This window comes from Hemibagrus wyckioides, linkage group LG01, assembly GCF_019097595.1.
Source record: "Hemibagrus wyckioides isolate EC202008001 linkage group LG01, SWU_Hwy_1.0, whole genome shotgun sequence".
Classification (NCBI taxonomy): domain Eukaryota; kingdom Metazoa; phylum Chordata; class Actinopteri; order Siluriformes; family Bagridae; genus Hemibagrus; species Hemibagrus wyckioides.
In genome coordinates this window covers 10,258,280-10,284,671 of record NC_080710.1, presented here as the reverse complement: position 1 = coordinate 10,284,671, position 26,392 = coordinate 10,258,280, and the positions used below count along the sequence as shown (strand labels likewise).

The 26,392-nt window shown below is 40.0% G+C and overlaps 1 protein-coding gene across 1 annotated transcript in view; it reads right to left on the bottom strand.

The window, feature by feature from the left end:
- Window positions 1-7,658: 7,658 nt before the first annotated feature.
- The window catches only part of si:ch73-22o12.1 (nectin-2), a 79,842-nt gene continuing 61,108 nt past the window's right edge, over window positions 7,659-26,392 (bottom strand). The window contains exons 7-10 of the mRNA XM_058388126.1: window positions 11,694-11,811; window positions 10,525-10,582; window positions 9,837-9,905; window positions 7,659-9,707 (exon numbers count right to left, since the gene is read on the bottom strand). Coding sequence (XP_058244109.1) covers window positions 9,501-9,707; window positions 9,837-9,905; window positions 10,525-10,582; window positions 11,694-11,811 — 452 coding nt within the window. The 3' untranslated portion in view covers window positions 7,659-9,500. The remainder of the gene's footprint in view (window positions 9,708-9,836; window positions 9,906-10,524; window positions 10,583-11,693; window positions 11,812-26,392) is intronic.

Genomic DNA, 26,392 nt, shown 5'->3' with positions numbered 1-26,392 from the left:
GGTAGGTATTCATCTAGACTCTTCTCTGTTCTGGCACCGAGGTGGTGGAATGAACTTCCCCTAGATGTCCATACAGCAGTGTCTCTGACTGTCTTCAAACGATGTCTTAAGACCTACCTTTTCCTGAAGCACTTAAACTAGCTATTATCTTTCCCTGTTTATGTATTGTTATATGTTTAAAAAAAATAAATATTTTTTTTTAAAAACCATCCAATTTTAGGCTAATGGTATCCTAAGTCTGTGACCTATTGAACCAGTGTTAATGTATTCAATGATAGAGACTTAAAGCAGTTTTGTATGTCGCTCTGGATAAGAGCGTCTGCCAAATGCCAGAAATGTAATGTAAATGTAATGTAATACTTAATGTTTGAGGTTGATGAGGGATGATCGACTGGAGGTTCAGTGGTAGAAAAAGTGTGACAAACTTCTGAAATGATGAGACCGTTTTAGATATCAGAGTTACAGGCGAATCACCTTGCTAGCCTCTTTACACGTACTGACCAGCACAATAGGCTTATATGAGCTTGTTACAATTACTAGTACAAAACTATGGGTATTAATATGGAGTTACTTCCTCACCACCAATTTAGAAGCTATGCAGTAAAAGCCTTCACACAAATGTTTCTGTGGGGATTTGTGCTCATTCAGTCAAAAGAGCATTAGTGAGGTCAGGCACTCACGTTTGGATGAGGAGGTTTGGCTTACAATTGACCTTCCAGATTAGTTCAGTAGGGTCAAGGTCAGGGTTCTGTGCAGACCGATATGAGTTTTATGGACATCCCATTTCAAATCCCTGGGTATTAATATGCTCCCAATGTTAGTTCACAGCTGATCTGGAACCTGGATTCATTTGAAGCAATCCATCAGGTCTCCAGTCAGCTGTTGAGTTTAGCTGGGAGTATGACCTTGCTTATCCTTAATGTCTGAGGTCAATGAAGGACAATCGACAGCTTTTACTGCTAGTGGTAAAGAAACAAATAAACACTGAAGCAGTGAATCCTGCTCAGGAGACACACAGCTGTAGTTCCTATTCTTGTTGCTTTTCTCCCTGCTGTTGCTCCAGCATCTGCTGCTGAGTCAGGAGTTTGTCTCATTGGAGAAGTGGGGCTTCAAAATCAAAGTGTTACCAAAACGAGAAAGACTAAAGGTACAGGCTGGATAGAAACAAGTGTGTGATCAATTAATAAATAAGACACAAACAGCAGAACAATATGAACGTAGAAACACTAAAGACATCATGAGATACACAATAAGGAGAAGAAAGTAACACAAGACACAGTAGGAATGAACAAGAAGACAGGAAATTCCTCTTCAGCAATTCTATCTATCTATCTATCTATCTATCTATCTATCTATCTATCTATCTATCTATCTATCTATCTATCTATCTATCTATCTATCTATCTATCTATCTATCTAATCATGTTCTCACACATTTGACCATCATGTCCAGTAACATACACTTATGAGAACCCAGACATTCTCTTGCTCTCCCTCTCAGCTTGATGAAGCTGAGGATTGTTGCTGTGGTGATGTCATTGGTTTCCTAGCAACTGCTGTCCCTGGGTTATCCATGACTAAGGCTGTAATGGGAACATTTTGGATTATTTGGGGGTTGTTGAGTTCACCTCTCATGCCTAAGTGCTTCATCTCCGTGAGAACTCCTCTCTCGCCTCTCAACAAAGCACATGACAATGCAGATAAGGCAGCATCATGCGCTTTATACGTTTTTTTTTAAGTGGATGAGACAGACATAGCAGGAGAAAGGGATGATGACACAGCACATTCAGACACACTCGCCCCTTTTAATGGATTAACATAGCTATAAAAGATTTGAAAGACAGCGCCAGTGTTATACTACAGTGCTAAATTGAAAAGGGTATTAAGTAAGATGTAAAACATGAGATTTTTTTATGTCAATAAAGATTCTGTAATACATTCCATAGATGAAATAATTAATCATTTGGATTGAAAAGGTCAAGTGATATTGTAAAAGAACAGTTTAATGATACCACTGAATCTGATGATACGATGTGATTCAGTAGCCAAATAATGTGTGACAAATATTATTCAGAGACTTAGCAATAATTCAGGAATGACAATGACATGGAGAAGGACTATCACAGTCACAGTCAATTCACCCTGCTAGCCTTTTTACACATACACATAATGGCCAAAAGTATGTGGACACCAGACTATATGAGCTTGTTGTTAATCCCAGTCAAAAACCATGGGCATTAAATATGGAGTTGCTCATCCCACACCATGACTTTGCAGCTATAATATCCTCCACTCTACTAGGAAAACTTTCAACAAGATTTTGCAGTGTGTCTTTGGCCATTCAATCACAAGAGCATTAGTGAGGTCAGGCACTGAGGTTTGATGAGAAGGTCTGGCTCACAATCAGTGTTGCAGTTCATCCCAAAGAGTTCAGTGTGGTTGAAGGCAGGGCTCTGTGCTAGAGTTTATTCCCCACCAAACTCATCAAACCATGTCCTTATACCTCGCTTTGTGCAGAGGGACACAAGTATGGGCCTTTCTCAAACTGTTAGGAAGCATACAATTGTCTAAATATTTTTGTATTCTGCAGCATTAGCCTTACTCTTCACTGGAACTACCAGGCCACACACAATTCCTGAAAAACAACCCCAGCCCATTATCCCTCTTCCACCACATTTTAGTCTCGCCAAAATTATGCTCTCGGGTAGATAGTGCTCTCCTGGCATTCACCAAAAGCCAGATTCATCCATCAGACTGCCAAATAGAGAAGTGTGATTCATCACTACTGAGAAGACAATTCCACTGCTCCAGAGTCCAGCGTCAGTGTGAATTACACCACTCCAGCTAACACTTGGGGTTTTTTGCACAATGATATTAGGCTTGATCATGAAAAAAAAAACATTTCAGGAAGCTTCAAACACTCAGTCTTGTGCTGTTGTTGCTTCCATAAAGAGGTTGTAATGAGTGACGTAACAGAGGATAGCTCATTTTTACCTGCTTCAGCTCTCAGCAGCCCTGCTCTGGTCACTGAGCTGTTGTTGCTTCTACACTTCCAATTCCAAATAATAGCACTTACCATTGACAAGGGCAGATTGAGCAGGACTTATGACATTCTATGACATTTAAAGTCACTGAGCTCTTCACTACGACCCATTCTACTGCCAGTGTTTGTCTAGGGAGATTGCATGCATGATTTTGTGCTGGATTTTATGCCTCTGTTAGCAGTGGGAGTGGCTAAAACAACTGAATTTGGTCATAAAGAGAGGTGTTCACATACTTATGGCCATGTAGTGTATGCTTAAGGATGTGAATTATTTGTAAAATTCTGTCCTTATTTGGATAAATCAATGTATAAGCAATTACAATTCATAATATATTATAATATATTCATATCCCTTACCCACGATCAATCCTATTGTATTATATAATAATGATTGATATTTACATTTGAGTTAAAAAAAACATGATTAAAGGACAAGGTGTGCCTGTGGAAAATGACCTTTACTGTAGGCTAATCTGCAAGACAGCACCCTCCTCTGGCAGAAGTGAGCACGTGGACTCACAGTGAGTGAGCACTGATCTATATATAGCATATATGAGGAGGTATATTTTACCTTACATGTATTTTATATTTTTCACTTATTGGCTAAAGGATAAAACTGACACTGCAACATCAGGTACAGTATATCTTTGTAGAGTGTTTTATCTTGTCATTGACTGCCACCTAGAGTTGGTGCTGATGCAGTGCATACAACGGGAAAGCTCTATGCTGACTCAGCACAGGTATTTCAGGATGTTCCTAGGATCAATTCATCATCACATAAAGCATGGGTGGAGCTCATCAGATCCCAGATGTTTCTCCTGGTGTCATGTGTCACTTTGAAGCCGGAGAGGTAGAAGGTGCTTTGAAATATATTTTAAAGCCTGATGGAGGAAATCTCCATCTAAACCATGTGTTAACCTCCTGGCAGAGGCACCCAGGTTTGGGGCTAAAATAATCTTTAGCAGAATTGATGATATCATCAGTCTGCAGCAGTGGCCTGTAGCGTCCAGCTACAACGTTTCAACAGTGATGATTGATGGTTCAGTATTACAATCAATGAAACAGTGTTTAAGCTGTGATGATCTTTCTCTCTCTCTCTCTCTCTCTCTCTCTCTCTCTCTCTGTGTGTGTGTGTTTGTTTTGCCTTAAATGTTCAACTGTTCAAATGTATCATGGACCTGAATGTGTTTACTGCCATTTTAACCGCTTAATATACCGTACGTGTGTGTGTGTGTGTGTGTGTATTTCCCAAAAGTCTTCATAGATTAGAGACTTTGTATCAGATGTGCCGTTGTCAATGAATGTTTTTTGGATGTCTTCTTCCTGGCTGGTTCCAGTGTGATTGTGTAATGTGCTTGCCATGTTTCCTGTTAAATTCCATTGCAATCTGGCAACAGTTTTCTGATCCAGCTGTGAGAATGTTTTCAATATGTTTCATACCTTCTTTTGTCCAAATCCACTACAGGGGGTAGAGCGTTTTCGTATTTAGCTCCAAAACTTTGGAATAGCCTTCCTGGCAGTGTTCGGGGCTCAGACACAGTCCCCCATCTTAAATGTAGATTAAAGACTAAATGTTAAAGAAATGTAGATTAATATCTCATTAGCCAGGCATATACATAATACAGCCCATAACCTTGTGCTCCAGTATATCTAATCAAATGCACATTATCATGTCTATCTAGTGCTTGCTAATAGCAGCTACGCTAATTCCTTCTCTATTTCTACCCATCTGATATATCTAGATATTGCACCAGCTCCAGTAGACCTTCAGTGAGAAGAGCCCAACCCTGCAGGGATCCTGAGGCACCCAGAGATGGACCAGCTTCAGCTGGATTCTGCTTCATGAAGATTTCGGACATTCAAAGAGAAGATGCCGACCCCAAGTAGACTCTGAGGACAACAACCTCCTAATCAATACACAAAATAACATTCTACATATGTTGTATCTCCATCAGCATCTGAAGGCTTTGGCATGGAGGAGTTGATGTTGAAGCTCAGATGTTGAGCTAATTTATGAGCTGCTCAGGAGCTCCTGGTTACACAACTCCAACTGACTGTATATGACTGTAGAAGGACATTTATAATCACACTCTCCAGTGTCTATAATAATTTATAATCACACTCTTCAGTGTTTATAATCATTTATAATCACACTCTTCAGTGTTTATAATCATTTATAATCACACTCTCCTGTGTTTATAATCATTTATAATCACACTCTCCTGTGTTTATAATCATTTATAATCACACTCTCCTGTGTTTATAATCATTTATAATCACACTCTCCTGTGTTTATAATCATTTATAATCACACTCTCCTGTGTTTATAATCATTTATAATCACACTCTCCTGTGTTTATAATCATTTATAATCACACTCTCCTGTGTTTATAATCATTTATAATCACACTCTCCTGTGTTTATAATCATTTATAATCACACTCTCCAGTGTTTATAATCATTTATAATCACACTCTCCTGTGTTTATAATCATTTATAATCACACTCTGCAATGTTTATGGTAATTTGCACTCACCATATCACCCAAATGAGGATGGGTTCCTTTTCGAGTCTGGTTCCTCTCAAGGTTCTTCCTCTTACTATCTAAGGGAGTTTTTCCTTGCCACAGTCACCCTAGGCTTGCTCACTATAGGGATAAGGTTCTGATATAAATAAATTACAATATAAGTCTAATATTCATCTGGAACTTTTTGTACTACATTTCTTATGAATTGTACAGCTGCTTTCAGACAATGTCCATTGTTAAAAGGCAATACAAATAAAATTCTAAAGGGCTGAAATATACTGAAAATTATTTTGCTAGAAAGTGTTCATTTCCCCTATAAAGTATATGCAGACTTCTAGGACCTACTGCCTACATTATATAAATTGTTTTTGGGAGGTAAATGTCAGTAATTTCTCCTGTTGTTCTGAGTGAAATATTTGTATTATTGCGTGTTATTATTTCATACTTTGTTTATGAAAGCTGCCACTCATTTTGTAGTTTAGGATATTTACACAGTCTTTTTTATTCACGGCAATACACAAAGCTAATATAGAACAATTCATATGGCTGAAGTATAATGTGTGTTGATGGCGTTTTGTGATCCAGAGAGAGCATAAATGATGCTAGAAATAAAAAAAATATTCCTTGGACAGTTAAGGGTTATCTTTGTACACAGACTTTATTTCCGAGACTCTCTAATGTAAAAAAAAATATTTTGTAAAGTTCTACAGAAAACTTTCATATCCGTTATGGAGTGCTGACGAGAAACAGACTGAACTGACTGATGACATTTATTCAGTTCAGTATGATTGTGTCTGTTTGCTTGGATGAATCCACCATGGTGCTTCTGAAAGATATACACCATCAGACGAGCACAGTTTTTAACCTAAAAACTATTTCACATTCAATATTTGTCTAGGAAATTTACATAGAACAATAATTACCTCTCAGGAAGAATAAAAGCAGCTTGCCTGAAGGAGCGACACAGAAGATCTTTTCTCCCTACTGCTATAAGACTTTACAATCAGAGCTGCTCTCAGTGAACCAGTCGCCATAATACACATTGATTTTTTTATACTGATTTATATACTGTGTTATAACTGTGAAATAACCTGTCATCATAATATACAGTGTTGTGCGTGATATTTTTTGAACTGTAAAATTACAATAATTAAAATAAAAATAAATGCAACAACTTTTTTAATCTCGGCTTCATATTCGCACATTTGTTTCTTTTTTTATTGCTGCTGTAACATGGAAATTTCCCCACTTTTGGCTGAAAAAAGGTTTTAAATTTTATCTTATGTTTTTTTTTAGGCTTCTCCTTTCTTTCCAGGGCTGTAAAGATGTTTACACCATGTTCAGTCTATTTTCAGGAGCTTCTTTCAGTTCATTTTCTGCTTATTTTTAGGCTGTCTTATAGCCAGCTGGACAAACGAGAGTAAAAGTGTACTGAAGTAAAAGTATAGGGATTGTGTTAGAATCTTACTCAGTTACAAATAAGAGCACAGAGGGGAAAACTGACATAACCGGAAGTCCAATTAGCAATTTCATCATGAAATCTAATTTCATGAGCTAATTTTACAAAACTTAACTAGCTATGCCTCATTTAGCGAGCTAATTTTGAGCTCAAACCATACTTCATTTGTTTGATGATTAACATTAAAGGCAGTTATTTACATTTTTATGAAGAAAAACTCTAAAGCAGTTTGTAATTTTGATGCTTTAAAAGTCAAAAAGTAAAAAAAACTTATAAATTGACTTGAGTACAAGCAAAAAAAAAACTGATCTATTAGCAAGTGTAGTGAATAAATGAAAAGATATGAAACATTTCTCAATATTAGATTATTATTAGATTATATTTTATTAGTATTGTATGTTCTCCCTGTGCTTAGGGGGTTTTCTTTCCTCCTCAAAAGACATGTGTGATTGGTATCTTTAAACTGTCTATAGTGTGTGTGCCCTGGATTGTATGGGCACCCTGCCCCACCTTGTGACCCTGAGTCTCCCGGGACAGACTCCAGGTACAGTACAGATAGCTGTATACAACTATTCTGGCTATAATCTGGCTTTCTGTTCAGCTGAAAACTCAAGAAAAAGAAGCACATACACCGACCACCACCAATTTATTAACCTAATACTGTCAATTAGATAGATAAACAGTATGTTTGCTGTAGTAACAAGGAGAATAGCAGCAGAGAAGGGAAAAAAAAAACAGCAAATATGCTTGTTGTCACAGTATAAAAGCAGCCGAAGGAACCGCAGAAGAACCTTCGGCTCCGAGATTCAGAACAGAAGAAATCAGAAACAGATTCTGTGTTGACTTTTACACACACAGGAAACCTGAAACACCTTTTCAACAGAAGAATATTATATCATGATACATGCAGAATTCTAAGCGTATAAAAGTTTCATTACAGAAATTAAAAAAAACTTATGGACGAGTGTAAAAAATGCTACAAGCCTGCAGTCGTCGTATTAAAACACAGTCACAGTGATTCAGGGGTTCAGGGAAGGTGAGAGCAGGAAATATGAATGACTCCATATACAGAGAGCACAGGAAAGATGAAGTGTTACAGTACACACTCCATGCCTTGCATAAATATTGGAACAGAAAGGAAGAATCTGGATATTATACATTATCTTATGTGCAAATGGCAGATAATTGCATTCAGGGATTGTTGGGTCCTGTCAGGGTTTACAGTGGTGTTTTGTACAGTGGTCTACATCATTACAAAAAAAAAAAAAAAAGAAAAAGCATCAAACATTAAGAAATAGGAAGGCAATTTACATAAGGATGCTTCTAATACAAAGAAAAACCCCACAATCTTTTTGGTAAAAAATAAAATAAAATAAAATAAAATAAAATAAAATAAAATAAAATAAAATAAAATAAAATAAAATAAAATAAAATAAAAGAACTACAATCGTTTTTGTAAAAAAAAAAGAAAGAAAAGAACTACAATCTTTTTTGTAAACAATAAAATAAAATTTAAAAAAAGAACTACAATCTTTTTTGTAAAAAAATAAAAATAAAAACAATCATTTTTGAAAAAAAAAAGAAGAAAAAGCACATGCATCCAACCTTAAGAAGTGAGAAGACGATTCACACGAGGATGCTTTTAATAGCAAAACAAAAACAAAAACAAAAAAAAACCCACAATCTTTTTCCTAAAAAAAATAAATAAATAAAAAAAGCAAATGCATCAAACATTAAGAAGTGAGAAGACGTGAGGATGAACAAAAAAAATAAAAATTAAAAAAAATAGTTAAGGATCACTTGACTTGGTTGACTCGACTCAATCCTAACATGTTTGTTCAAAAGCATGCAAATGAATATTTTTGTAGATTCGTGACGATCACTCAGGCCAGCCAGTGTGAAGGCATGAAGCAACAGCTACTGCAGTCACTCAATATGCATTCGAAAGGTTACAAAGTAGTTGATAGATTTATACATTTATTGTTGCCTACATTTTTTTGGTAATATTGTAAAAGCCCATGATGAGGTAAAGGCTTGTGTTTATTTTTATTCTAAATAGGAATTTAACACAGGAAGGAAGGAAGGTGATGATGTGAGAGTAAAGAATTGGTGGATGTCAGACAATCCGGGGCTATAGGATGCGGAATTTTAGAAGAATTTCAAGTATTTACCTTATTTGGATTTGGATAATTAAAAAGAAAATTGTTTAGGTGATATTTTTGCTGTCTCATGACGCTTGAAGCATCGGAGATTAAAGATGAAGGTCTGCTGTTTTAATGTGTGCTAGAGACAGACTGTGGCATCGTTTAATCTTATACTGACTCTTAAACATTTAAAAGAGTTCCAACAGCAGTTCGACAGAAGCACAAGACAGCTTTACATCTAAAATCACAAGGATGACTCAATCTCTCTCTCTCTCTCTCTCTCTCTCTCTCTCTCAGTCCAGTGTATATGACTATCTATAATTTTTCCTACACAATCATGGGAGCAGACATAAAACTGTCCTCCCTGGTTAAGGACGAAGGGCCTAGGTGCTGTTCATTAGCAACCATCCCTGTATCCATCTCTCTGAATTCGCAATATGGGGGGAGAATCTCACTGCCCTCAAAGTCATAGCCGGTGTTGGGGCCAAACGTTTTCGGCTGGTTCTCATCGTCACCGTGGTACGAGTCCAGATCCTGTGAGAGATGATGTTTAGCATATGAGTGACATCATGGTGAGGGAGGATGCTGTTAATGATGATACAGCCTCAAACATTATTATATATATATATATAGGAGGGGTGTTACAGTTAAGAGTATTCTCACCGTCACTGGTTCTACCCTTTGTGTCTCGTAGTACTCGAGTGGAACATTGTTTTGCGTGTTGCTGACAGCCTACATCACATACACACACACACACACACACACTTTAAACCAAAGTCACTTAGCCATGTCGTTTATTTATAACAGTTATATTCCACTCAGATAAAGATAACCAAATTCATCAAACAAAACCAGAGATGTAAGTGTATGTTGAGCTCCTGCAGTGGATCACTCTGTAATGACTCAGTAATCCACATGGTGGCGCTACAGCACTGCACATACGACACTATCACGACCCACACAATGAGGGTTCTATGACAAAACCCTTCTATTTTAAATCAAACTCATTTGTAGATGACTGCCTGTGTCCAGAACTCATTAATGAACAATGAGCAATTTTCATTGAACCTTCAAATCTAAATATTAATACATGAGGAGTCCATTATAAAATACTAAAAATAATAAAATACTCCATCATTGTGTTTCTTCCTTTTTTGTTCTTAACAAAAATCTGTCGTTTTTTCCCCCCTTTAATCTATCACCTGACTGTAGAGGCGCAGAAGTAAAGCATATCTATATAAAGCACAAATCTGGATTATATTAGAGATTAATTTGTTATTATCATTATAATTATTATTATTGTTATTATAATAATAATTATTATTCGAGATAAAAGCTGTGTCTGACTTACACTGTAGGAGATCTTTGTGTGCTTCTGAGGAGGAGGAGGCTTGTGAGTAGGAGGACCACTGCAACACACACACACACACAATTGTTTATTGGAAAAGGCTTATCTGTACTTAAATCTGATATGCATGAAGCCTAAAGAAGTATAAGATATATTTCTATAATATATATGTTTTGGATTCACACCAGATTCTGGAAAACAATCGTTTGTGGGTGTGTTTTTTCTCACTCAACACACACCATTACACCATAACACACATTAAATCCTTTAGAATATAGATGATGGACTGAATCAGGAGAGCTAAATGAGACAAAGGTGTAAACTGTCATAAAATGCCATGAACCCTCAGGACTGGAGTATGGCATCGTTTTTAATGTTAACTGAGTGAGACAGAAAGAGAGGGGGTGAGAGAGAGGGAGCGTGAGAGCAAGAGAGAGAGAGAGAGAGAGAGAGAGAGAGAGTGTGTGTGTGTGTGTGTTTGAGTGAGAGAGAGAGAGAGAGAGAGAGAGAGAGAGAGCGAGTGAGTGAGAGAGAGAGAGAGTGAGTGAGTGTGTGTGTGTGTGTGAGAGAGAGAGAGAGAGAGAGAGCGTGAGTGTGTGTATGTGTGTGTGTGAGAGAGAGAGAGCGAGAGCGAGCGAGTGAGTGTGTGTGTGTGTGTGTGTGTGTGAGAGAGAGAGAGAGAGAGCGTGAGTGTGTGTATGTGTGTGTGAGAGAGCGAGAGCGAGCGAGCGAGTGTGTGTGTGTGTGTGAGAGAGAGAGAGAGAGAGAGAGAGCGTGAGTGTGTGTATGTGTGTGAGAGAGCGAGAGAGTGAGTGTGTGTGTGAGAGAGAGAGTTAGAGAGCGCGAGTGAGTGTGTGTGTATGAGAGAGAGAGAGCGAGTGAGTGTGTGTGTGAGAGAGAGAGAGAGCGCGAGTGAGTGTGTGTGTGTGTGTGTGAGAGAGAGAGAGAGCGAGTGAGTGTGTGTGTGAGAGAGAGAGAGAGAGAGAGAGCGCGAGTGAGTGTGTGTGTGTGTGTGTGTGTGTGTGTGAGAGAGAGAGAGAGCGAGTGAGTGAGTGTGTGTGTGAGAGAGAGAGAGAGAGCGAGTGAGTGAGTGTGTGTGTGTATGAGAGAGTGTGTTCGTGAGAGAGAGAGAGTGAGAGAGAGAGAGAGAGAGAGAGAGAGAGAAGACTCACTCTCTGTTCATGCGTTGTTTGCGGACCAAGAGCACAATGGTGACGATGAGGGCGATGAAGAGGATGACTCCGATAATGGCTCCAATTATGATGCCTGTAGCATGGCCTTTGCTTGTTGCTAGAGAAAGAGAGAGAGAGAGAGAGAGAGAGAGAGAGAGAGAGAATGTGTTTGTGTAAATAACAAAATCATTACTGCATCCTTCACATGAACGCTCACTCGACAGTCAACAGTTAATCGCAGTATGAATTATTCAGTATATACATCAAAGCTAATAGGAAATGTGCAAAGCTTCAGGAGTGAGGAATGTACGCCTAGACCTGCTGACAGATCCCACAGGCTTAATAACTCCGACTTCTTTCTTTGAAATAAGTGAAAAGCTACTGTGAAAGTGAAAAATGACTTTCATTTTAACCGCCAACTTGTTTTGTTCAGCCAAGGCCAACGGCCAGAGTCTTCAAATAAAGCCATCGGTTTAGAGGAACAGCGTGGAAAAAAATCGACAATGACCCTGACTCCACTTGATTAGACTTGCCTGGAGTTTATTAGGCTGTTTGTTAGCTAGCAGGACGCTCCGGTGCTAAACTAAACAATGTCAAACACGTCCTGATTAATGATGTAGCTTAAGTTGAAAACGGGATAAATGTGATGAAAACAAATGAATAAATTGCCTCAACACAAGCGTACTATGTGGCTGAAAGAATCCAGAAGAGAATCCTAAAGCCTTGTTTGTGTTTGGATGAGCCTCCCGTCAGTCGGATTATAGACCCGCCCCTATGCTCATTAACTCCGCCCACATCTCAGTCTGAAATGGGCATGTGCCCAGCGCAGCCAGATCATTCTACTGTGAGCAAAAGAAGTCACGCTGTGCTTTAAAAGGACTTAATGATGAGAAACTTAGTCAAACCCGAATAAACACTCACAGCACCTTCTCTTAAGATGGACTAATTCATTCCTAATGAAGCCAAACTAGAGAGATTAGCGACATTGCTTCTGGACTGGGATGTAAATAAACTCTGTATAAAACTTTGAATGGTTAGGGAGTTGTAGAGGAAGGTGGATACCAGGACAGATTATTTTACTGTGGAGAGTACAAACAAAACAACCAAGAGAGACTGTGGTGCACACACACACAGTATAGTGGTGATAGTCAAGGTGAGAGTGACGTGTGAGTGAGACATGGTGCTTGGTAATGATAAAGCCACTATCAATTTTAGAGGCAGAGCCAGGATTGGCAATTGATCAATAAAATCAGATTTATTTCTGCCTAGTTATCCCTTAAAGACCTAATCCTGCTAATATCCCGCTTAATGCACACTTATGTGCTCAGAAACGGACGGATGTAATCACTGTGTAATCCACAAGGTGGAGATATAGTGGTGGAGCCATTTTGCAGAACCACAATGACCTGTAGTCATCTGAAGCATTGTGTTCCTGGGTAAATGCTTCCTGATTGTTCAGACTAGAAACTAAACATTTGTTTGTTTGCAAAAGTCCAGGATGTGAGATGTGCTTGAAGCTGTAGCTGAGGTCATGTAAGGGACAGAGCATGAAAGATCAGGTCCTAGACTGTGGAAACTAAGCACTGCCACCTTCCTTTTCCAGTAGATTTTACTGCGTGAGCTCGTCATTGCGTCAGCTGTGTTGCCTCAGACGTGCGTCTCCTCGCTGAAAGAACAGACAAAGAGATAGAGAGCGCGAGAGTTGCGACAGATACGTGGCCAACCAGAAATACCTGCTTAGAAAGACAACAGTGTGACACAACAGCAAAGTGATGGAAAACAAAAGAGAGGCTTGGAAATCCGCCGGATGATCTGGCAGAAAATAAAAGACCTAACTGTAATAGTATAAAGAGTACCAGCTGACTGAATTCAGCCCTTTTTCTTCCATATAACTGCCCATGAGCTCTCTTTCTCTCTCTCTCTCACTCTCTCTCTCTCTCTCTCTCTCTCTCTCACACACACACACACACACACGCACAACCCACACGGCTGTCATGTCTCGCTGCTGTCAGTCAGACATCATTCTACCACGTATCTAGTCTTGGCCTGTCAATCTCCCAGAAGCCCCCCAGCATTCCTTACTCCATCCCTGTGCTTCTCTCCTGCTGAGGAAAAACCCACACTGCCACACACACAGTTAAAGCAAACACAGCAACACACACACACACACAGCTGAGAGGTGTGCGAGTCTGTGTGCAAGAGAGAATAAGAAAGAGAATGCAAGGCATGTACAGAAAGTGAAGGTCACAGGAGATAAAGGTGGAATGGGGAATGTGTGTGTGTGTGAGTGAGTGAGTGAGTGAGAGAGTGTGTGAAGAAAATGTCAGAATAAAAAAGCATTAGAGAAATGAAATGCATTCAAAAAAGGCTTCTTAAAACAGCCAGACTGAAGCACTTCTGTGTCTGAACATACTCTTTATACACAAGGGGAAGTAAGTGGGTCTGTGTGTGTATTAGATATATAAATATATATCATGTGTCAGTGGAACAATGCACACAATCACGCAGATCCAGGTCAAAGAGCTTGAGTTAATGTTCATGTGGAGCATTAGAATGAGGAAACCATGACTGAAACTGGTGGATGAGCTGGTTTGAGATGTTCAGCATCTCCTGTCCATATCCTGAGATTTTCATATACAACAGAGTCTAGAGTTATTACAGTGAATGTTCTATGGGGGGAAATGCCCTATAGATGTTCAGTACCTGTCCATATCCTGAGATTTTCACACACAACAGTCTCGAAAGTTTATACAGAATGAGAAATACACAAAAACACTGAGCAAGGGAAAGTTCTATGGAGATAAATGCCCCATAGGACTGGTGTGAGCTGCTAGGAAGGAGGTAGTAACTCAAATAATCACTCTTTACCAACATGGGAGGCAGAAAAGCATCTCAGGACGCACAAGCTTATAGTTGCTCTTGTTGTTGTTTTTCGGCTGCTCCCTGTTTGGGGTCACCACATCGGATCATTTGGTCCGCACGTTCGATTTGGCATAGGTTTTACGCCGGATGCCCTTCCTGACACAACCCTCCTAATTAATCTGGGCTTGGGACAGGCACTGAGAGCTAACTCTTCAGCTGGGTTAGCTCCCTGCCCGGGAATCAAACCTGGACGGCGGCAATGAGAGCACGGGGTTCTGCCGCTGGACCACCAGGAGGCACGCACAAGCTTAGAGTAAACAGGCTTAAACAGCAGAAGAGTTTCATCAAGTTTCATTCCTGTCAGCCGAAAAGAAGAAACTGAGCATAAAGTGTGCACAGCATCACTCAAACTGGAACTAGGAAAGTCCTAAAACATTATTAATGAATTGTTTTCCCATATTTTCTGCCTCTAAAAGTATCTCATGCTGCTGGATTTTGGATTTTTCTTTTATTCTTTTATTACTGTCTTTGTGTTTATTTTTTTCCCTTTCGGAATGATGGGAATAGCATCCTTTTTACAAGGATTCAAGACTTTTATATCTTCCCTCTGTTTCCTCTATAGGTCTTATGATCATCACTTTCCAAGACTCAAAACCCTGTTCACGACTGTGTCTAATTCTGCTTGAAAGCTGGAGTCTGGTTAAATGTTTTTGCCCTAAAATAAAGAAGACTTAAACACATGAGTCCCATTCAAATAAAAAAAACAAAACAAAACAAACTAGAGCGTCAAAGGGGATGTAAAACTTTCAGCCTGCTAATAAAGAGGGGTTTAATTGCTGACTCAACTTTTAGACCAGCTGTGATGGGTTTTCAATACGGAGAGAGAGAGAGAGAGAGAGAGAGAGAAAGGAAAGAAGAAAAAGAGAAAGAGAAAGGAAGAAAAAGAGAGCGAGACAGAGAAAGAGACAGAGAGAAAGGAAGAGAGAGAGAGAGAGAGAGAGAGACTTAACAATACTTTATTCTATACCATTTTCTTTCATACAAGTTCATTACATTATGTTCACTTCTTTATAAAAATCAATTTACAAAAGTTATTTCTGCATTATCTAGGGAGAATAAAGCAGCTTGAAAATCCACATCCTTCATTTAAACAGAGTATTTATATTCAATCATCATCCCTGCTTTTGACCAAACACTTGAGTACTAACAATTACAATTTGAAATCTTTCTATTTTTTTCTTTCTATTGCCTGTCCAAAAAGAAAATTAATTAACCTGCTTTTTTTTATTTTACCATATGAATAGCAGCAAAAAAAAGAGAAAATCTGCTCACTAAAATGTTTATATAGAACAATCTGAATAATCTTCCACTGTTTAGAAAACAATGAAAACTCTTTCTCTTAAAAACACAAAAGGGACATTTAACAGAGAGAGAGAGAGAGAGAGAGAGAGAGAGGGACAGACAGACAGAAATCAGTTAAAACTCTGGACACACATGACTGAAATTCTATTCTGAACTTATTCTATTGTATTAGATTTATCATCTTTTATTTTGTACCTGTAAATAATTACCCTCACATAACATTGTAGAGAGAGAGAAGCAGATATAGAGACATAGAGAGAGACACAGACAGACAGACAGACAGACAGACAGACAGATAGATAGATAGATAGATAGATAGATAGATAGATAGATAGATAGATAGATAGATAGATAGATAGATAGATAGATAGATAGATAGATAGATAGATAGATAGATAGATAGATAGATAGATAGATAGATAGATATTCTGTGTGTAATATTACATCTTCCACATAATAGATGGTATCACTCCTACTGTTTCCTTCATAACTACTCTGTGTGTGTGTGTGTGTAGGGGGGATTTACTAAAAAGCACTTCTAGCAAGCCTTTTATTTGTGTGTGTGTGTGTGTGTATTTGTCTTTATTTATTGTCCTTTCCACTCACTGCAGTTCTTGGTCAGTTGATGAAGAGTGTGTTTTTTGTGTTGTGATGTATCTGAATGGTAAAGGGAATAAAAACTAATATCAGTGTGATGTGTGGTCACTGCTCTTCCAACCAGAAAGAAGGCGGCAGCATGCAGAGCAGCTAGTGCAGAGGCTGTAATTCAGTTAACAGGCCTGATTAACCCCAGTGTTTATTACTGATGAGAACAGCAGCACTGGAGGCTTGTTACAGACTGAGAGACGTGCAGCACTACACTGGGAGACACCGTTATCACGCCGGGCATACAAAGCAAATAAAAAATACGACTACAAGCAAGGTACTTCATCAAAACTGTCTCGCTCTTGCTCTCTCTCTCTCTCTCTCTCTCTCTCTCTGTGTATGTTAGGAGAACCAGTCTGCCAGACTGAGGCTTAATGGAGGTAGATTATGAACATGTGTGAGTGGGAAGAGACATGAGAGAGAGAGAGAGAGACAGAGGGGGGGCAGATGGAGAGAGAGAGGGAGGGAGAGAGGGAGGGAGAGAGAGAGAGAGATTCACTACTATCATGAGACTATCAACTAATCCTCTCCTCCTGCATAACAACCCTGGTTCTAAGACAATGCACAGCTAAAGCAAATAACTATCATTATCACAAAACTATTAACTACAACAACAATAATCACTGCACCTGCTAGCATGGGTTTTGTTAGATGAGAGGAAACCAGAGAACTCGGAGGAAACCCACTGGGAGAACTAGCACAGGATTGAAGCAGGGAATCTGGAGCGATGAGGCAGCAAAACTACCTTCTGTTGTTGACAATTTATTTCTGCTGTTTTCTTTTGTCTATTTCTATTATTTCATTTTTTTTTTTTTAGATTTCATTTTAGTATTCTATGTTCCCACACTCAGTCACTTGAGATTTGGCAACAGAACATGCACCTGTGCCATGCTAATGAGACATATTCTAAATTGAATTGAGAGAGAGAGAGAGAGAGAGAGAGAGAGAGAGAGAGTGAGAGAGAGACTACGATGTGACTGGCAGTGAAAATTTAGAGAAGAAACAAAAACACATTTTTCCCCCAGATGATATTGCATATCTGTAGTGTGACACATGGCATTAGTGTAACAGATGCAGCCATCCAAAATTCCCTCTCACTCTGCCTCCATCCACCTATCCATCCATCCCTCACTCGCTCTCTCCCTCCCTCTCTCTCTCTCTCTCTCTCTCTCTCTCTCCCCGTCTCTCTCCCTCTCCCTCTGTCTCTTTCCCCCTTCTCTCTCCCTTCATCTCTCTCTCTCTCTCCGTCTCTCTTCCTCCATCTCTCTCTCTTTCCCTCTGTCTCTCTCCATCTCTCTCTCTCTCTCTCTTCCACCAACTCCCATTTCCCATCAAATGGAGGAAACATTCGGAATATATGCATGTTATTATGATTAGACTTCGCCTATCTGTCTTTCTGACAAAAGCACAGTGTGTGTGTTACCTCATACTTCACATATATACACAGAGCTCATATTAGTTGAAACCAAGACACAGACCATGCATTTCAACTGGCTGAGGATTAAACCAGCGTCAGCGACTCTGAGTCTCCTCCTGTGTGTATTTGTTTGTATGTGTGTGTGTGTGTTTGTATGTTTGTGTGTGTTTCTCTCTAGGGGACAGTGTGCTTTCCGCCAGCTTACATTAAGGCATGAGACATTTGCCACAGGAGGAGGCCAGACCCTGATTTTCATCCTCTACAAGGTCATTGTCTCCCTCCCTTCTCACACACATGTGCGCACACACACACACACACACACACACACACTTACAGTAAAAACCGCCACACATTCAGATAAGCAGTCATGTGAGGAGTGATGCACAACACACAGGAAACACACACACATACATAACACACACGCACAAAAAGGAACTTAACTGTGCTGGACATAGACACACACACACACTAAACTGTCCTGTTTGCACGCACATGCCACTTTACATTTATATATATTTATATTAATCCTGTTTACATGTGTCGCTTTAATATCTGCAATCACTGTATACACTGTTCTTTGCACATTGTCCTGTTCATTGCACAAAGTCGGCCTATATGTTGTTTGTCTGCACCGTCTTGTCTTCCTGTGCACTTCTGTTGTATGTCTAGTTCTTAAAGATTGCACCTTAAGTATAGTTTAATTTTTTAGTTTAATTTTAATTTTTAAATTATAGTTTAATTTTTTTATCTCTATGTTTAGCTCTATGTTTGTCTGCGTCACTGTACTTTATCTGTGTAGTGCCTCTGGTCTAGGAGGAACGTTGTTTCACTTCACTGTGTACTGCATCTGCTATATATGGTTGAAGTGACAATAAAGCTTCTTTGACTTTGATACATACTATTTCACTATTTTAGTCTTTTTCTCTATTCTCTCAAGCTGCATCCACAAAACCGACATATTTTCTGTTCCATGAGAACATCCAGTGACTCTGATGCAGTGGATCAATTGAAAACAAAAGCACAAATATGCAGAAATATTTACTCAAAGTGGATTCACGAGTGTGACAATAAAAAACAAGGAAGAACCAACATGCCAAAGCTTTGTGTCCGTGTCCATGTAGTGTTTGTCCAAAAGGTTTGTGATGTCCAGCGTTAGGAAGTCTGTTAGACCTGACTTCATTTAAAGCCCTGTGTGTTTTGCGGATTAGTGTTTAGAGCGCTTAAGGACTGCGGCATGATTGCATGTGTTGGACTTCATGCCCAGGGCCCAAACAGCCTTGCTTCTAAACTGACAACCTCGTGATTACTGAGCCATTACCCCAATTACACTGCATCACCAAGCTACAGAGGTGTGTGTGTGTGTGTGTGTGTGTGTGCGCGTGTTTACCTGTTAACTCGGAATCATTCGGCTTCATTAGAGAGCATTCATGCGTTCTAGAGCCGTAATTGCCGTGTTTTCCTGACACTCCAAACCCTCTCCTGGCATTAATATGTGCCGAGTGAGACCAACGTCCCTGTCTCTCTGTCACCCTGAGAAACCCGCATCCACCCCAACACGTCTCTGAACATCCCAACCCCGTGCACATTACTGCTCTACTCTAGCTCAAAGCAGCAATTACCGAGACAGTGGATACACACACACACACACACACACACACAGTGGTGAACCTACTTGTGTTGTGTAGTAGTGCAACAGTGATATCATGACTGAAGTGGCTCTGTGTGTGTCTGTGTTTGTGTGTGTGGTGAGGGACATATTATGGCATTATGCTGCATAGTAGTGCAGTGATGTGATGACTATAGTGGCCGAGTGTGTGTGTATGTGTGGACCAAGAGCCTCCCTCCATGCTATAATATGTCCTCCTCCTTCTCCTCCTCCACCAAACACACACACACACACACACAGAGCCACTTCTATCATGATATCACTGCACTACTATGCAACAGAAGCAGGCTCACCACTGTCTCTGTGTGCGTGTGTGTGTGTGTGTGTCCTGGACTAAGAGTCTTCCCCTGCCATAATATGCCGTGGCTATAAACAGCAACAGAGGCACAGATGAAGAAAGAAGCTGTGTGTAATTGGGATTTTTCGGGTGACTTCTGCATTAATCAATGTCATACACTAATATTCCCACGTGTCCTTTGTGTCCCTTCCTCAGCTTCACTTTTCCCATCTTCTCTCTCTCTCTCTCTCTCTCTCCCCCCCCCTCTGTATTTTATTGGCATAACTTTCACAGCTTATTACTAAGGCAGTCATGAAAGAACACACCAGAGTGGGGTGATCATCTGACGCTGTATTTTCAATTGCACAAGCACGGATATGAGGTAAAGAGAAGACGATGCCGACTGCACCTTCAATAAAACGTCTCGTAAGTCTCCCTCAGCGGTGTATTTAAATCAACTGAAACCAACTGGCTTTAATATTCACTGCATCTGCTGCCATGTAGCACTTTCATAAATCTCTGTTCTCTTGCTTATGCTAATTTCTCAAGCAAGATTCTTGTAGTTGAAACCCCAAGTTGTTTTGGCGGTGAGTTTGTACTGAACAAAATAAACGTGATCATTTATGAGAGAGGCAGTTTGCTAAAACATTTCACCCTTCATGAGTAACATGACCTGCTGCATTTTTGTCAGAAAAGACAGGGGTTGGTTGAATAACTGTTTGAAGCTGATTGAAAGAAAAATGGTAGGAAATGGGTTCGTAGATGGTGTTAAATTTCAATATAAATGGATAAAAAGTACAACATGTGCTTCAGAATCCATTTGAGCAAAATGGTAGTCATTGTCAGATGGCTGTGGTATAAGATGTCTGGTGAGGAAAAAACCCACTTCAGGACATGCTGTTACAGGAGTATAATCTGCTGTGAGGAGGTAATGGTGCGCTGCATCACTGATTATTTTCTATAACAGTGTGGATACGGAGTAGCGCAGCGTCAAATAAATCTAGAGGTGTAGGACGCACAGTGCTTGGAGAGAGCGCAGGCAAAAGTTTCGATTAAAAATCTTCTTTTTCCTTAAGTTTCCTCACTTCAGGGTGTGATTGTGGGCAACTTTCCTGCATTTATTTTTCTCTAAGCCAGCACAGGATTTTCCTTTTAAACTCTTACTAGTAAAGACACATTTATACACCGATCAGCCATAACATTATGAGCAGTGACAGGTGAAGTGAGTAACACTGATTATCTCCTCATCATGGCACCTGTTAGTGGGTGGGATATATTAGGCAGCAAGTGAACATTTTGTCCCCAAAATTGATGTGATAGAAGCAGGGAAAATGGACAAGCGTAAGAATTTGAGCGAGATTGACAAGGGACAAATTGTGATGGCTAGACGACTGGATCAGAGCATCTCCAAAACTGAAGCCCTCAAATTGCTGAACAAGTTAATACTGGTTCTGATAGAAAGGTGTCGGAATACACAGTGCATCGCAGTTTGTTGCATATGGGGCTGCATAGCCGCAGACCAGTCAGGGTGCCCATGCTGACCCCTGTGCACCGCCAACAATGGGCACGTGAGCATCAGAACTGGACCACAGAACAATGGAAGAAGGTGGCCTGGTCTGATGAATCACGGTTTCTTTTAAATCACGTGGATGGCTGGATGCATGTGCGTCACCTGGGGACGTTACCTGGGGAACATATGGCACCAGGATGTACTATGGGAAGAAGGCAAGGTGGCGGAGGCAGCGTCATGTGGATGTTACTTTGACACGTACCACCTACCTAAGCACTGTTGCAGACGATGCACACCCTTTTCAGCAGGACAATGCGCTGTGACACAAAGCAAAAATGGATCAGGAATGGTTTGATGAGCACAACAATGAGTGTGAGGTGTTGACTTGGCCTCCAAATTCCCCAGATCTCCATCCAATCGAGCATCTGTGGGATGTGCAGGACAAACAAGTCCGATCTACGGAGAACCCACCTCGTGTCTTACAGGACCTAAAGGATCTGCTGCTAACAATTTGGTGTCAGATACCGCAGCACACCTTCAGAGATCTAGTGGAGTCCATGCCTCGAAGGGTCAGGGCTGTTTTAGCAGCAAAAGGGGGACCAACACAATATTAGACAGTGGTCATAATGTTATGGCTGATCGGTGTTATTACTTTCTGTGATTGCTGTACTCATGTTTGACATGAATCAAAGAGAGCTTCATCTTGGCTACAATCTGGAAAAAAACAAAAAACAAAAACATTTGTGGTGATTCATGGTGTTTGCTTGATTTTGCGTCATTTCAGTGATCTGCTTCTGAGGCAAGAACTAGCCCTGCTAACACAGACGGCATTAAATTTCTATCATTTGCTGTTGAAGTGTCTCAGGAGAAATCCTCCATTCTGATGCTCGACAACCCCATCAGTCTCCTCTCGGTTACTCTGATCTAAACCTGATTGCATCTCTTGCAGGAAAGACACCATAATTGGCCATTTTACACCTCCTACTTCGTAAATAATCACTGATTACAGCAGGTCTTCTTCGGGGTGTGTATATATATTTATTTATGGCTCATGCTCTCATTCTCTGCTTCCTCTTTCTTCAGTTCACATCACAACTAGATATTTCGGTATAATGATATTATAAAACCTGAACATATTTGCACCCTACGATGATTTGCACTCTCTTTTATCCAGACATTTCATTCTACTGTCTAACTCATCAAACCAAGAACAACTGGCCAGCACACACACACACACACACCTTAATAAGGCACGTGAAGGAGTGGAGGGTATCACAGAGGTCACAGTGGGCCGAGGGGGAAGGATGTAATTGAGAGGAAGTTTTGAGTGTGTACCGGGCTACACAATTACGTATAAGTGGATTTGTGTTTGTGTGTTTTTGTATATATATATATATGTGTGTGTGTGTGTGAAACCTAAGGGGTTATTTAAATAGCTGAGTGGGATTAGAGCACCATAATAACAGCTAATCTGCATATACAACCAGAGGGCTGAGAAAGGAGGAGGCAAGCATGCTAAGCCTGTTAGAGACAGATACAAGATAGCCAGGCTCTCTTTCTCTATCTCTCTCTCACTCTCTCTTTCTCTCTCATCATGACCCAGTCAACCTTAGCAGACTTCCAGAAAGAGTCAAAAATGTCTCCATAGCAAATACTCTCCTACAGGCTCGTCCCAAGCATGAGGCGAAGCTCAGCGCGACTTGCAGGGATGCAGGGCCTGACTTACTGCTCATTAAATCTGTATATGACATTTAGCACTACTGCAGTGAATCATTGATCAAATACACACTAATAGAAACCAATACTGACTGTGTAGGCATCACTACATCATTCATGTACTGTAGTGTGGGCAGGTTTTACCACATGAAGAGGAACGCTAACCTCAGCTAAGACCACATGTTCCTCTTCCTGCTCCTGTTCCCGCTCGCCATCTCCCTTCTGCTTCGCACTACTCAATCCTTGTTTCCACACATTATTAGTTATAAATCAATACTTCTAAATATGCCTTTTAATTCGTTTTTCTGCTCCAGAAATGTACTTTCTAAACTAGTCCTGTTCTCTCTCTGTCGTTATTTTTAAACAAGTAGGCGGTTGACCGTTAGGCAGCGTGCTGCCCAGAGTAGCGTCACACACTTAAAAAATGTGCTGTATATAAAAAATCAACTAAAACATTGAAATCAATCAAAATATTTTATTTTTACTTACATTTTAAAAATATATATATTACTTAAAATATTTTTTAAAAAGTCCTTTAGAGGGCACACATTGCTCCGCCCAATCGACAGCTCTGTTCACATGATGCTGCTGTTAAAGTTAAAGATTCCTAAGTGATGCTGATCCCTAACACAGGGTCAGTACCACTTTCAATCATGCAAATAGCTCAAACACGTAACGGCTTGAACGGGGCTACCATGGCAATAAAGGCAGCATGTAAAGAGTTCTAATGTTCTAAAATCAAATCGATAAGCGGTCAGTTGCCTGTTGCACCTATTACGCTATTACATCAATCTGTGTCTATCACATCTGTTAAAAAACCCAGTGTCAAAAATATCACTGCACCTGAATGCACCAAGCCTCCAGTGCTGTACTGAGGCAGGGGTCTCTGGGCAAAGCTCCACGGTTACGGTCTCCTGGGTGATGGCACAATGCGAGAGGATGAGAGATAATATCTCTTTCAGAAGACTCTTGCATATACTAACTATAAGTACCTTTAAGTACCTGTTTATGTCTGGGGTTTGTAATAGTTTTAGATTTGACATGGAAGCCATTAAAGTCAAGCTCCAGCCTGAACCAAAGTAAATGTTATATATTGAAATATTAGTGAGACATGAATAGTGCTGTTCCAGTCGTGTTGAATGGGGGAGACATCTCAGTGATCTCAAACATCCAGGATAACACACAATAACAGAATAAAAGAGCTTCACCACTTTCCTGACATGTTCAATGCTATGTTATTAATAAGGAATCCTGTGAACCTTCCAGAACGCAGGGATTCGGCTCGGCTTGTTAGCGATCAGTAAGAGCATGAAAGAACCTGATCTGTTGGAGCAGAGTATACAGATTGTGAGTGTACAGGTGAGAGAGCTGGACAGACTAAAGGACTAAAGCACTGCTGCATTGCTCTCTTTTAGGTGAAGGCTAATTCCTACTGATGTCACTATAGGTAGATAAAAATCAATTGAGCTACTATTTCTTATTATAAGATCCAAAATATAAACAGGTACGTATAATAAGAAATAGTAGCTCTTTAGTCCTTTAGTCTGTAAACCAAATCTATGATGATTAAACCTACATTATATTGCCAAAAGTTTTGGGGCACCCCTCCAAATCATTCAATTCAGGTGTTGTTTTTCAGGGGTTGGGCTTGTTCCAGTGAAACGAACTCTTAATGTTTCAGCATACCAAGACATTTTGGACAATTTCATGCTCCCAGCTGAGAAACCTTGTGAAAAGCCTTCCCAGAAGAGTTGAAGCTGTTATAGCTGCAAAGGGCAGGCCAACTCCATATTACATTCATGTGCATGTAAAGGCAGACGTCCCAAAACTTTTGGCAGTATAGTGTATTTGACTGTTTGAAGCTTTTCATTTTCTTGCTCAAATGGCTAGAAATAAACAAATTTATCTTAATAAGAATTATATTAAGAAATAGTAGATCAATTTGACCAGGTTCAAGATATTTTAACTTGCTGAGATGTCATTTAGTGCCGTGTAATGGCATTACAGATAAAGCAGCAACCTGTTAACCAAAGTGAAAATCTTTCTTGAGAAAGAAGTTTAGCTGCAGCTGAAGATCACGTGTTCATCATGGTATATGAAATGAATACATTCAGGGTGAATTTTTGGTCACCAAATTAAAAACAGCTACACCCTACACCGCATACACGCTAAAGACGCTTCTGCATAGAAGCGATGTGTCAGAACAAGCACATGTATGTCTATGGTTAGGCCGTGTGACAAAAACCACAAGTCAAACGGTCATAACATGAAAATGATTTTGTTCCGTTACGTCTTAAGTCTCGTTTCCTCCTTTTTGTTTAGATTATTTTGCAGACACAAAACATGTCACTTAAAGAAATCCATCCCTAAGGCTGCCCTGTATTATTTTTTCACCTCGTCGCATGAACTATCTCTGGAATAGCAGACGTTTCCTCTTGCTCTCTCCTGACGTGGCTCAAGGGCTAATAGCACTTACTGGCGGAAACACTAACGAAACAAGATCAATCCTTTAAAGGGATATGAGCTAGTCTCTAAAATATTCATCAGCACGTCTCACGTTTTCGTCGTCAGTGAGGTGGATGAAGATAAAAGGGAGCCAGGCGCTCCGGCGGGTCTTTTGGCCTGTTTCGCAGAAGCCTGCTCTCTCTCACCTCTTAACAGAACAGGCTACTGTCACAGCTGATTAGGTAAAGACACTGGAGGCTTTCTCGAATCTGATGCGACCTGACATGGCAGTGCTGAGCATATTTATACATTTATGTAAGGTGAGATCACATTAGCTTTCATATGAGTTGGCACCAGTTGCTTGAGAGCAGAAATGAAACAAATGTCAGGACCAAAGCTGCCATATGCCTTAAAGCTCCGGTGCATAAGAAAGCCGGGATGCTGTTTGAAGGCTGGACTCAGTGGGTAAAAGCAGAAATAAAATCAATTGCTCCAATTTAATCCAATCTACTCCAAATGTACTCGCTCAGCCATGACATTTTTAGTGTCCACTGGTTGCTTCTTCTTTCTTTTTTTTCCACTGGAGCTATGAGGTCAGTGTAGCTAACAAGTAATGGAAGATATTACATGCCATACATATCACTCTTAAACAACACACTCTCTTAATTAACATTAAACTCAATAAATATTGCAACAGCACAACTAGTATCACCTTCCCCCCCATCTAGTAGACACAAAGAGGAAGTCGTGGCATATATACGTCACTGCACAATGAAATTCTTTTCTTTGTATATCACAG